The sequence below is a fragment of the Capricornis sumatraensis genome, chromosome 18 (assembly GCF_032405125.1).
Source record: "Capricornis sumatraensis isolate serow.1 chromosome 18, serow.2, whole genome shotgun sequence".
NCBI lineage: Eukaryota > Metazoa > Chordata > Mammalia > Artiodactyla > Bovidae > Capricornis > Capricornis sumatraensis.
The window spans coordinates 12,221,846-12,235,853 of NC_091086.1; the positions used below are offsets into that span (position 1 = coordinate 12,221,846).

General features: G+C 46.6%; 1 protein-coding gene across 1 annotated transcript; it reads right to left on the reverse strand.

The window, feature by feature from the left end:
• Nucleotides 1-943: 943 nt before the first annotated feature.
• BOD1 (biorientation of chromosomes in cell division 1) lies at nt 944-13,116 on the reverse strand. Its single transcript, XM_068990650.1, has 4 exons — nt 12,880-13,116; nt 8,927-9,051; nt 2,636-2,832; nt 944-1,689 (listed from the first exon to the last, which is right to left on the reverse strand). The coding sequence occupies exons 1-3, from the start codon at nt 13,114-13,116 to the stop codon at nt 2,637-2,639; spliced, it is 558 nt and encodes a 185-aa protein (XP_068846751.1). The 3' UTR covers nt 944-1,689; nt 2,636.
• Between the last annotated feature and the right edge of the window lie 892 nt (nt 13,117-14,008).

Genomic DNA, 14,008 nt, shown 5'->3' on the forward strand with positions numbered 1-14,008 from the left:
TGGGGAGAGAGGAAGAAGCTTCTCTGGGTTGCTCATACTGCCCGGTCAGCAGGTGGAGGCCAGTGGTGGACGGACGGAATGCTGGCGGGGTTGAGAGGGGCTCTGTTGAGACCTCCCTTCTGGAGCAGAGGCCTCCCTGGGAAGGAGGCCCACGGTCCTGACCAGCGGGGTCCGAGTCTGAGAGGCCTCCTTGCAGCGCACAGGCCTGCAGTCCTTCCTTGTCTGCCTCTTAGTGCAGAGGACTGACTGGAGGGGCTCATCTCTGGGCACTGAGGACCCGGTTGCTGAATCCCAGACTGAAAAGGCAGCAACCTGCTCTACCTGGAAGCAGAGCACACTGCAGAAGTAACTGCCACCTGCTCTAAGCGTGCTCAGCTTGCTTTAAAATAAGGGCACATGCTGCCCGAACAGCCTGCTAAACACAGAAGTGCAGTCCTAACTTGTTACTGATGGTAAAGGTGGAACAGGTTAAAGTCTTGAGTAACAATATCCAGAAGGCTCAACTAAGAACCAAAGACTCTTAGTTTGAAGTAAATTTTGATATCATCCAAAGCTTGGGATGCAAAATGACTTGGGTCAGCAGTGGAAGCATCACTTGGAACTTGTCAGAAACTTTCAGGTCTTTCTGAACTTCCGAATCAGACTTTGCATGTTGTTTAAAATCCCCTGGTGACACTTCTGCAAGTTCAGAAACAAGAACACGGCCCTCAACTAAAGAGGAGGACTGGCAATGGTCCGGGGAAGAGAGGACCGCTTCTAGGTATACGATGGTAGTTCCAAGATGTGTCCACCAGCCCTTCACTGCCACCAAGTCATGTGTTTGCACAGGAATGGTACACAGACAGAGGAGAAAGGTTATGCTCCATACTGGGGTCTAAGAGTTAGCTGAAGTTTCCGAGTATCAAATGATCTAATTAAAAAACTCAAGTCCCTTTATTCACTTTCTAAAAAAACACAAACATGAGAATAAAATAAACACACCCCACTCACTAGCCCTTGCAGGATAGGACGAAGCCCTGGATAGAGAGCCTGCACATGTCTTTCCTTCCACTTAAGTCTGCATCTTCTCAGGCATTCCAGGCCCCCGTGTTTTGACACCTCTTGCAGGGGAAAGGAAATGGAAGCTAAAAAGAGTCACCTACAAGAGGGTCACAGTGACCTTACAGCTATTTGATGCTAGTGGCTTGTAAACTCTGATTTGCAACTCTCAGAAACTGATAGTATCAACTAAGCATTGTTAAAACCCTACCACCCCTGGCTAACCTTTACTGTCAATTCTTTGAAACTGCATCTTTAGGGCTGGTTATGTTCCTTCACTGTAGCTTCTGATTATCCTCAAGCACAAACCCTAAAATCCATACACAGTCTCTAAGTTCAAGTACAAAGGTTCGCTTCAGGACAAACCCCAAAGTGATGTAGTGTTTCTTAACATGTCTGTAGTGTCTACTGGGTGTCACCCCCCTGGACAGGCTAGCTGGATGGCGGCACAATATGGGGGCCCACCTGGTCAACTTTTCTATAGCCCCACTTGCTCCCTATTCTATGTGGACACCGCCCCACAGTCAACACTGAATTCTGAAGTCAGCGAGGACTTCGGCCTGTCTTCATTCTGAAGTTGTACTCTTATGTAACTGAATCCAGTTCTTCACCATTAATTCAACGCAGCTTCCAAAACATGTCAGGCATATTCTAAAAAGAAAGATAATCAAATCAAAATGTTAGTTTTGTGTTATGTTAATTTTATGTTCCCAAAGGAATTAAGCTAGAAAGAAAAACTTGAAGTGAATGTTTACACTCCATAATGGAATTGAGGTTTTTTCCTAATACAGGCACAAAGGGACAATCTGTCTCCTGAGTTTCCCATGCGAGCCTGATGTTCTTGCTTTGTTCACTCACTGATGCTTAGTTTACTAATCAAAAATAACAGCCATCTTACAGACCCTTTCAAAGAGAACACCAGCATAGAATGAGGGGGTAAGGCACACCGCGATGGTTACCTGCAATGGCTGAGAGTCCACCACGGCTTACTTGTGATAACTTTACCAACCCCTGCAAACAGCATTGTTTTGTGCATCTAGAGCTGATTTTTAAAACTAAATTTCAAATGTGAAAAAGAAAAAAGGGTGCTCACAGCAGAAGAATCCCATGGTAACTGACAGTGGTAAACTGAAACCCTTAATAAATACTACAAGGAAACCCAAGAGGACTTAAAGTGGATTCTGAGCGCCACTGAGGAAGCACTTTAGAATGCACTGCTTGGCTTTATATTCAAATTGTAAGCCCAAGTTAACTCAGTGTCTGGGGGAGAGACTCATTTAGGCAATTTCACAAGACTTTAATGTGAATTTGGCGTGTGCATACCAAGCATCCCAGCTGGTTTTTAATGAAGCATCTATTCATGGCTTAAATGTTCAGCTCTGCTGGCACAGAAAATCACACTCACTGACATAGGAAAAGGCTACTAATTAGTTCTCGGTAAAAAATTACTCACAACAAAATGAAATCCATTTGCAGTAAACACTTTTCTGAATAGATAAGAAACGTGAACCTTGGTAATGGCTTATCCCTTTTCTATCCACTTCCTGTGTCTATAAGCCGGAGGTGAATGCTCCTGGACAGAAGGCGGGACACTGACCTTAGGAAGCGTCTTGGGATGGAGCCGCAGGGTCCTGGCTTTCAGGCTCTGGAGGCGGTGCTGGCACGGCTTCTTTTTTCTGGGCTGCCAGGAACTCATGAATTGCTCGTTCTATCTGTGGTCTGAAGATGTGGTTCAGTTTGGGATCCACCACCTGGGAAATAATTCTGTCCACTCCAGCTTCTAACATCCCTGACCTTGAGAAGACAAACAGATTATTGCATTATTTAGCCTGCAAGTGTCATGGGAGAGCGCAAGAAGTATCCACCTGGTCCAAGGTACAGGCCCGTGAGAGTGCTTTCAAAGGACAGTGCACTGAGCACACAGGGTTCAACCCATGATGTCTTTAGAGGGCAATTCATTATTCCTAATTCACAATCTCAGCCACTCTCAATGCAACCTTGTACAAAAGAACCAAACAAAACTCCCCCAAAGACAAACAGTAACAGGACGGTCGAAAGAATAGACGCCATGGGTAGATCTGAAAACCTCAATCCAGCAAAGCCAGCAGACCTCCCACTTGACTCCACTTCCCTCAATATCTATTCTTCCACACGTCAAAGCAGAAGTGGGCCCCAGCAGCAACCTGGCTGCTGTTGCTGCCAAGTTGCTTCAGTCGTGTCCGACTCTGTGAGACCCCACAGATGGCAGCCCACCAGGCTCCCCCGTCCTTGGGATTCTCTAGGCAAGAACACTGGAGTGGGTTGCCGTTTCCTTCTCCCATGCATGAGAGTGAAAAGTGAAAGTGAAGTTGCTCAGTCGGGTCCGACTCTTAGTGACCCCGTGGACTGCAGCCTACCAGGCTCCTCCGTCCATGGGATTTCTCAGGCAACAGTACTGGAGTGGGGTGCCATCGCCTTCTCTGAGCAACCTGGCTACTAAGCCCTAAATCTTATACAGCACAAACCAGTCAGGGCTGGGAATGCTTACAGCATCCTCAGCAATTCAAAGGCCTTCAAGTTGTGCTACATACGAGGTAACGTGGAAGCAAACAAGTAAACAGACAAGAAATAGATTGTTTCTAAGCTTCTAAGGGGCTTAAAATACAGCCCCAGTGCTTTTTGAACTAGAACAAAAATTAGTCAAAATGTCTATATTCAAACATTAGGGGTCATAGGAAACAATCACATTTGAAGAATTTGGAACATAGTTCATGCAGGGTCAAACTGAATTGTTCTCCTCAAATGATTAAAATATTCAAATACCATTCACAAGTGTGGTGGACAGGTTTTACTTACTTTCCTTTAGACTTGAGTTCTTAGGCCATTCAAGGCTTTGCTTGGGTAAAAATAGGTCCTGATGTAACAGGGCAAATGGTGTGTCAGAGCACAGCCGAGGAGACAACCAAGCACACATACGCAGCCACGAGTGAGATGAGAAACAGGCCCTGAACTGGTTAGGCTGAGCAGTCAATAAAGTGCTCCCTAAACCCAGTGGTGACGGACAGCTTATCAACAGGAAGCCTAGATGTAGATAGTGTGCGCCCACGGAACACCGAGGCCAGCAGTAGCCCCTGGGTCAGCGGGGAAGCAAAGCCACCTCTCCTTAGTCACAAGCCAAGGGCTACCGACCTCCATCACCCTGCTTCTTGCGTCAGGTTCCCAGGTCTCTTTCCAGTTCCAGTTGTCGCTCAGTCGTGTCCGACTCTTTGCGACCCCATGAATTGCAGCACGCCAGGCCTCCCTGTCCATCACCAACTCCCAGAGTCCACTCAAACTCATGTCCATCAAGTCGGTGATGCCATCCAGCCATCTCATCCTCTGTCGTCCCCTCCTTAACCCTGTCGGTCTGAAGATGTGGTTGCATTATTCTCCTCCTGCCCCAATCCCTTCCAGCATCAGGGTCTTTTCCAGTGAGTCAGCTCTTCACATGAGGTGGCCTAAGTATTGGAGTTTCAGCTTCAACATCACTCCTTCCAATGAACACTCAGGACTGATCTCCTTTAGGATGGACTGGTTGGATCTCCTTGCAGTCCAAGGGACTCTCAAGAGTCTTCTCCAAAACCACAGTTCAAAAGCATCATTCTTCGGCTCTCAGCTTTCTTCACAGTCCAACTCACATCTATACATGACCACTGGAAAAACCATAGCCTTGACTAGACGGAACTTAGTCGGCAAAGTAATGTCTCTGCTTTAGAATATGCTATCTAGGTTGGTCATAACTTTCCTTCCAAGGAGTAAACGTCTTTTAATTTCATGGCTGCAGGCACCATCTGCAGTGATTTTGGAGCCCCCCCAAAATAAAGTCTGACGCTGTTTCCACTATTTCCCCATCTATTTGCCATGAAGTGATGGGACCAGATGTCTTTACTGGAGGTGAAAATCTGACCAAGGAAAACAAAATACCGAGAGTACAGCTCCCTTTCCTGGAGATTTTAAAAGTGCCAGGAGGAAGTATTGTCAGGTGCCTAAAACAGAAGATGAAACAAACAACTATCAGGCAGGCTCCTCCAGGCTGGAGACTAGGATATGGCGTCTGGGCCTGAGCAGCGGGGCTGGCCAGCCAATGCTGAGGGCTGCAGTGTCGCACTGGCAGGGTTAAGGAGTGAATCTTCACTGTAAAACATCGTTAGAATTTGCCTCGAATTCAAAATGTTAGCAGGAATTACAGACAAATGTCTCAGTATGACATCCAAATTCATGTTTTCAGGTTAAATACACTCTGGATCAAAGTGAAAAGCAGGGAATAATTATGCAGGTGGTAAAACTATGAAAAAAAAAGCAAGCAAGGAAATAAGGAACATCCAAGTGAGGAGTTGGAGAAGGCAATGGCAACCCACTCCAGTGCTCTTGCCTGGAGAATCCCATGGACGGAGGAGCCTGGCAGGCTGCAGTCCGTGCGGTCGCTAGTCGGACACGACTGAGCGACTTCACTTTCACTTTTCACTTTCATGCATTGGAGAAGGAAATGGCAACCCACTCCAGTGTTCTTGCCTGGAGAATCTCAGGGACAGGGAAGCCTGGTGGGCTGCCGTCTATGGGGTCGCACAGAGTCGGACACGACTTAAGTCACTTAGCAGCAGCAGCAGCAAGTGAGGAGTATGGTCAACTTCTGAGAGAACAGGTACTGGGAAAGGTGGGAGGCGGGGCTGGGATGGGTAGGGCATGGGGTTTGGAAGGTGCTGGTAATGTTCTATTTCTCAACCTGGGTGGGACTACAGGGATGTTCTAATTATTTGTTACACTGCATTTCTGTTGTAAGCACTTTTCTCTGTTACATTTCATATGAAAGGTATATGAACAGAAGTGCCACATGCATACCTCAAGGATGATATCAACATGCATTAGAAATTAACAGTAATGTTGACAGTCTTTCATGCCATTATTGGCACCTTTTCAAATATTTAAATTATTTTGTGCTTTATTTTCTTAATATAGTTGCCAATCTTTTATAAGGTAGGGTTAAAAAAGTTTCATCTGATTTGTTACTTAAGCTGTCAAATAATTTTTTTTTAAGAACTAGCAATAACTCATATGCAGAGTACACCATGAGAAACGCTGGGCTGGATGAAGCACAAGCTGGAATCAAGACTGCCGGGAGAAATATCAATAACCTGATATGTAGGTGACACTACACTTATGGCAGAAAGTGAGGAGGAACTAAAGAGCCTCTTGATGAAAGTGAAAGAGGAGAGTGAAAAAGTTAGCTTAAAACTCAGCATTCAGAAAACTAAGATCATGGCATCTGGTCCCATCACTTCATGGCAAATGGATGGGGAAACAACGGAAACAGTGAGAGACTTTATTTTGGGAGACTCCAAAATCACTGCAGATGGTGATTGCAGCCATGAAATTAAAAGACACTTACTCCTTGGAAGGGAAGTTATGGCCAACCTAGATAGCATATTAAAAAGCAGAGACACTACTTTGCTAGCAAAGGTCCATCTAGTCAAGGCTATGGTTTTTCCAGTAGTCATGTATAGATGTGAGAGTTGGACTATGAAGAAAGTTGAGCACCAAAGAACTGATACTTTTGAACTGTGGTGTTGGAGAAGACTCTTGAGAGTCCCTTGGCCTGCAAGGAGATCCAACCAGTCCAACCTAAAGGAAATCAGTCCTGAATATTCATTGGAAAGACTGATGCTGAAGTGAAAACTCCAATACTTTGGTCACCTGACATGAAGAACTGAATCATTTGAAAAGGCTCTGATGCTGGGAAAGACTGAAGGTGGGAGAAGGGGATGACAGAGGATGAGATGGTTGGATGGCATCACTGACTCAATGGACATGATGTTGGTGATGGACAGGGAGGCCTGGCGTGCTGCAGTCCATGAGGTTGCAAAGACTTGGACATGACCGAGCGACTGAACTGAGATTGAGTAATAACTCATATAAGGACCAGTGCCAGACGTGAAGCAGCTGCTTTGTGAGTGGCAGCCAGTGTCCCCTTCTTTTTGAAGGACTCCTGTGCCAGTCTGCTCACCAGAGGCACAGGCCATGGGTAATGAATCCAGAGTGACAAGGCACTGGACATCTTCTGGAATCATGCTTCTTCCCTATCTTTGAGAACTTTTATAAATTTTAGTTACATTTACAAAGATTCAGATTTCATCAGCTATATTCAAAGTGCCAGCATGTTAATAAACATTCTTTTCTACTTGACAAAACTTTTTATTTTGAAATTATATATTCATAGAAAGTTGCAAAGAAATACATAGGGAGGTCTATGAACTCTTTACCCAGACACCTCTAATGCTTGTACTGTGTACAACCACAGTACAATATTGAAGCCAGGAACATAAGAGGGAAAATTCTGTAACCATATGTGGTGATGGATGTTAACTACTTATTGTGGTGATCATTTCAAAACATACATGAACTTAATCATTATGCTTGAAACTAACTACACCTGAAACCAATAAGCTGTATGTTAACAACACCTCCGAAAAGGCAGGTGGTGGGCAAAAAACTCCAGAAAACCAGCATGGGTACTCGACCTCATTTACATCTCAGTTATAGCTGCATTTGTGTGTCTGGATACATGGCTCTGTGCAATTTTATCATAAGAAACCTCATGAATCACAATTACTCACTTGTATCCCACCCTCTTCCAGCTACCCTTTCCTAGCCACATTTACATCCCCCAAACCCTAAGCCCTAGCAATCACTAACCTATTTTCCATTTCTATAATTACATGTCAGTTCACGAATGTTATGGACGTGGAATCATGCAACATGTATCTTTTTGATACTGCGTTTTTTTCACTTGGCACAATTCCCCACCATTTCTCTTTTTAAAGAGGAAAGCATCACAAGCTTTTAGATATTCCAGGAGAGTGAGTGGATCAAGAAAACCTGAACATAAGCACTAGTATTAAGAACAAAAAAGAAAAAGCTTATCTCAGGACACCAGATTTCATGAGCCACCTCCACTTTTGTGCCCAGTGACACACAGAAGTCACCTGGATGCACAATCAATAGCACCTCATTAACTGAGGTTCAGTTTGCTATTATGAAGAATATACTTTTAATAAAACTTCATGCCTTCTTGAACACTACCATTACACTTTAGAGGGGTCATGTGGATTCAGAAAATCTGTGTAACCCACACTGGCTTGTGAGAAGATCCGGCTGTTCTTGCCCAAGGCTCAAACACTGATATATTGGTATGAGCTTCAGTGTATGTACATGCTACACTGAAAACTTCAAAGAGCCTGAAATATGTCTTACAATTTGGAATACCTTTCCTGGTAGAAACGTGCACAGGAGGCCTCTGTAGGTATCAAGAGTTTTAATTGAGTTCTTGACTTCCCTGGTGGCTCAGACAGTAAAGCATCTGTCTATAATGCGGGAGACCCAGGTTCGATCCCTGGGTCAGGAAGATCCCCTGGAGAAGGAAATGGCAATCCACTCCAGGACTACTGCCTGGAAAATCCCATGGACAGAGGAGCCTGGTAGGCTACAGCCCATGGGGTCGCAAAGAGTCGGACACGACTGGGTGACTTCACTTTCTTTGCTTACTTGAACTTAACTGGGGGGTGGGGGTCTGCTGCAACCTGTATGTCTTATTTGCTAGAAGGTACCATGCACTTGGGGCTTCCCAGGTGGCTCAGTGGTAAAGAATCTGCCTTCCAATGCAGAAGCCATAGGAGACACAAGTTCAGTTCCTGGGTTGGGAAGACCTCCCGGAGGAGGAAATGGCAGCCTACGCCAGCACTCTTGCTAGGATACCCCATGCACAGAGGAGCCTGGCGGGCTGCAGACCATGCGCTTGACCGAACAGGGCCTTTCACGGGCCTTGTGAGTTACACTTGTGGTTACTGCCTTTTCACTTTCAATTCTGCTTACTTACTGAACCACACTCTGCCTCAGACCATTTCGCAACTGGTTTTTGTTCATCGTGGGATTCCATTCCTGCTTGTCCAGATGTGTTGACACAAAATTATCCACTTTTTGCCTCAGGTTTTGGTAAGCTGGCTAAAATATTAAAAAAAGGGGGGGGCAAGGTCAGAAGTTACACGCACCAAACTTTTGTAAATTTGCCATTCAGATCACAGATTTTCATAGGAATGCAGAACTTCAAGTCCTTAGTTACACCCCAGCGTGTCCATGAAGTCAGCATACAGCACAGCAGAGCGTGGACTGATGACCAACACATGTGCCCGCTTTAGGGCGTGCATGTGTGCATGCTAAGCCACTTCAGTCATGTCCAAGTCTTTGCAACCCTGTGACTGCAGCCCGCCAGGCTCTTCTGTCCATGGGATTCTCCAGGCAAGACTGGAGCGGGTTGCCATGCCCTCCTCCAGGGGATCTTCCAGACCCAGGGATCAAACCCGTGTCTCTGGTGTCTCCTGCACTGGCAGGCCGGTTCTTCACCACTAGCGCCTCCTGGCAGGTAGGTATGAGGCCAGATGCTCTACTGCCCTGCTTACTTTTCAGATAACTCTATGAGGGTGGTCTTATTAGTTCTCTTCTGCACTCATGTTAAAGGATTTAGGTTTAGAAAAAGTAAACAACTTGCCTACAAGGCTAAAATGTGGCAAAGTCAAGGTCAGACCCAGGCTGTTCCCAGATTAAAGGAAATGAGTTCTAGCCCAGCTCTACTGCTTACTAGCTCTGTGACTTTCAACAAGTCAACCAACCTGAGTCTCAGTTATTTCCATCTGTAAAACAAGTATTACTGCCCCACTTACCTCATGGGTGTTCTCAACAACAAGCAAGGGCCCACGAAAGCCCTCTGTGTAAAATGAAGCCACCCAGCCCTCACAAACACAGGCTGAAGTCAAAGTCTATGGAACACTGGGAGAGGCTGACAGGAAGCAAAACTTCAGTCCCCAAAGGAGCCTGAATGGCAGCACTGCTCTCTAAAGCCAACTAGTATGAGGAGAACAAAATCAGAAAGGAATCTGATGAACACAAGGAATGCATGTGAACACAAGGTGCATTCTGAGCCTCCAGGACCTTCTGGCACCATCAGCTGCTGTCCAAACCAGCTGTAACAGTGTGCATTGCCGTTTCACATTTCACTCCTCTCTCCTCCCACTGTGGCCAACTCATTGCTGTTGCATTTAGCAGTGTGATTTTCTCTGGCCAATGAAGTGTCTGGTAGCTCAACTGGTAAAGAATCTGCCTGCAGTGCAGGAGACCCTGGTTTGATTCCTGGGTTGGGAAGACCCCCTGGAGAAGGGAAAGGCTACCCACTCCAGTATTCTGGCCTGGAGAATTCCATGGACTGTACAGCCCATGGGGTCACAAAGAGTTGGACACGGCTGAATGACTTTCACTTTGATAATACTGTGTCACTGACAAGAAGTCCTAACGTGGTTGTGCCACCTGGCAAGGCTCTGGTGCTCTGGTGACCTCCTATGAGGGTCTATTCTTTGCAACCTCTGTCCCTCGGGCCTGGGATGTAGGAAAACTACACATGCAGAGATCTTCCCCCAAGCACAGCTTGGACCTAAGCCCAGGTTGCCTATAGCTGAACCACCAAGTCTATCCAGATCAGCTGAACTTTAGCTGACTTGCAGTCCCATCAGCATGCAAACAAATGCTTATTATAAGCCACGAAGATTTGGTTTATTATGCAGTGCTATTCTGGCAAAAGTCTGTTAACAGTCAGGTGTATGACACTGACAAAGGAATCAAGAGGCCTCAGTTCTGTGAGTGGGCTCTTCCCAAAGGCCACGACTCACAAACAAAGACTCTCCACCAAACCTGAAAAGAGAAAGGCAGGGAGATGGATGAGGACCAAAATTCACAGACCCCCATGTACTATCCACCTAGCAAGTCCTTCTTCCTGGTAATTACCTTCCCTTCTTCACAAGGATAGGGCAGTGGGTGCCACATCCTCCTGGCCACAGGGGTGGCTTCCTGAACCACATTTAGACAAGGCAGGTATTTTCTGGGATTTTTTTTTTTTTCCTTTAACTGGAGCCATTTTGAGAGGAAGAAGCTGTAAGATGTAACCAGATGGATGACTCTGCTCTGCAGTGACATGGGTTAGAGCCCTGGTGGAGAATTCTTGGTTCCAAATGCAGCCCTACCCTTCTGGCAGTTTTTTTAATTTTACCCTTCCTTAGATTCCCACAAGGCAACAGATTCTCCCGCTTTGCTCACAGGAGATAGATTTGTCACTCCTAACCATCAATCCTGACTCTGTCTCTTTTACTATTCAAAATGATTCACCCAGTTCTAGGTAGGACTGGTTACTGAAAAGGACAAAGGACAGCTAACGTCACCAACCAGACTCTAACCTTAACAGACCCTGACAATATAGAACAATCCCTTCAGTTCATGAAGTGAAAGATCTACAGTGCCTGTCACTAACGTGTTATTACACTATCACTTTCCCTTAACCTATCAATCTATTCTACTTATTTATATTTTGGATGCATTGCAAAGTAAATTACAAACATCAGCAGTACACATTCCCTTCCATACATCTGCAGTCTGGGCTGGAGCCTAACAATATGCAAATCTAACAAGTTCTTAGGTGATGCTGATGATCCAAGGACCACGCTGTGAGAACCGTGGGACTAAAGCAACAAAGGATGTGCCTGGAGACACACTACCTCAAGAGCTAAAGCAACCTGGTGACAACCAGGAAGAACATCTAAGGGGATGTTAAGTGGTGAAGGCTCTGATTCCCTCTACCCCAACAGATTTTCAACACCGACTAAAACAAATGTATACTGCCTCGGTTAAGCCACATAAAACCTAATGAGACATAAGAAAACAGTGGAGAACTTGCGGTGGGAAGCTGAGAGCACGCAGGACTGGAAAATGTGAAAGTTCTGTCAATACGTATGTTAAAAAAGAAAAATTAAGTATCTCATTTCAAGGAGAGAACTGCTCCATGAGTTTTTTAATCTTGGAGAATAACAGTATACTTACTATACATATTGTCTGGTCTACACTTCAGTTTTCTACACCAGAATACACACTTTGAGGACAGGATAGTGACATGCTTGACCCTGTGTCCAGAAACCTCACCAATAAATGTTTAATGGATAACCTATCTTTAAAGCCTAGTTTTAAGCTCACAATCTTCCTGTGAGGTAGGCAAAAGATTTCCATGTTGGGCTCAGAGAGGAGAAATCACTTTCCTAGCGGAGCCCATTCAGTAAGAGAGCCTCCTATGTCTACAACCACAGTCTTGTGAGAGAAACTTCTGAAAAGGGAGTAAAAAAAAAAACATTTCAGCGACTACTCTTTGACACTTTACACCGGTGACTTCACTGAACACAAATGAATCTAGGCAAGGTCAAGTGAAACAGTATTAGCCGGTTGACCTATGGCATTAGGATCTAACAGAATCTTTCAGCCAATGATGAAATACAAAATAAGGGTGCCGGTTCTACGGAAATGTACCTTAATTAACTGCATACTCAAGCCTGCAAATCACTGAGCTAGAGAAAAGGAAGAAAGGCTGATGTTTGTGCATTCAAACCATTCCTGCTTACTTACCTGGTTTTCTCCGGTGTTCTTAACATACTGAGATTTGTTACTGTTGTGCTTAAAGGAGTCTCATCTTGGGAAATACAGGGTCGAGGCTGTAAAACCGGTACTGGGTCCCCAAGTTTAGAGTGCTGTTGGGCTAAGCCGCACAGAGCAAGGATGGGGCGGGGAGCCGAACCCACGTGGACATCCCTCAGAAAGCTTCCTATACTGCCCCAAGCGGTCTCCTCGCTGCTGAGATTTGAAAAGTACCTTTTGTTTTTCTCTCGTATTTGGAAATGCGAAGCTGCAGCCCTAGCAGCCTCACGCCCAGCCCGCCCTCCATGAGCGCAAGCCGCCTCCGCTGACCTTGGTGTCCACGTCGGCCAGGCAGTCCCGGCGGAAGCTGTCAAATAGACCCCGGCTCTTGAGTTGCTCCACGATGAGCGCGATGAGCTGCGGGTCGCCCGGGGGCAGTGAGGCCGGGTTGATGGGGCCGCCGCCCCCGCCGGCCCCGCCGCCGCCCGCCGCCGCCCCCGCCGAGGCCGGGCCCGCGCCGCCGCCGCCCACCGCGCCGGTGCCCCCTCCGCCCCCGCCGTCAGCCATGGCTGCGCGCCGGGCCCGCCCAGGGGCCCGAGTAAGGCTTCCTCTCAAGAACAGAGGGCCTAGGTCGTGGAGAGGTGGCGGAGGGGCCTGAAAAGGAGAAGGCGGCGGCGGCTGGGACGCAGGAGGAAGGGGCGGCGGCGGCGGCGTCCCCAGCGGCCGCAGCAGTCTCTCAGGTAGCTGAGCTGCTGCCGGAGGCGGCGGAAACCGCCCGCCGCGTCCCGGACGCTCTACGGATGACGTCACCGCCGATCTTTGCATTGTGGGGCGGGAGTCTTCCGGCAAGCACCTCCCGCTCTCTTATAAGCAGAGGTCCGGCGGATGGAAACTACATCTACCGGCAGGCTCCGGGCTCGCGTCTCCAGTTGCGGGAAAGGATGGGACTTGTAGGCGTAGGCCCTAGTTATTGCTGCAGCGTGGGCTGGCCTTCCTCGCCCTCACCCGGTACTGCCCCCTTGCTCTAAATCTGCGCATTCCCAGAGTACCTGATTGAAAGAATCGTCTGCTAGGCTGATTGAATGCATAGATTAACAGGTTTGTCCCTTAGAGCTTCTGATTCAGTATTTCGAGGTCGTGGCCTGGGAATCCGTGATTTTAACGTGTATTCCCACGCCCTTCTTGAGCAACAAATATCATCTGGGAAATGTGGTAAGCAGTGGACTAGTCACATTTCTTTTATTCAAACATTGTGGGTTTTATTTCCCCTTCTGATTTTAGTAGAAATACATACTTATTTTAGAAAATTGAAAAATAACAGAAAATTGTGCTGTAAAAAAGTTCCCTGATTTTGTGTGTGTGTGTGTGTGTGTGTGTGTGTGTATTTCTTTCCGGATAGTTTTTTTTTTTTGTCTTGCTTGGTCTGACTCTTTGCAACACCCAGGGACTGTGGCTTGCC

Bases quoted from the DNA above. Each gene is read 5' to 3' on its own strand.
- BOD1 (XM_068990650.1), bottom strand. From the start codon at position 13,116: ATGGCTGACGGCGGGGGCGGAGGGGGCACCGGCGCGGTGGGCGGCGGC. The intron at 9,052-12,879 runs GTCAGCGGAGGC...TTAATATTTTAG, and splicing joins TGGCCGACGTGGACACCAAG to CCAGCTTACCAAAACCTGAG. The intron at 2,833-8,926 runs GTAAGTAAGCAG...TGTCTTCTCAAG, and splicing joins CTGAGGCAGAGTGTGGTTCA to GTCAGGGATGTTAGAAGCTG.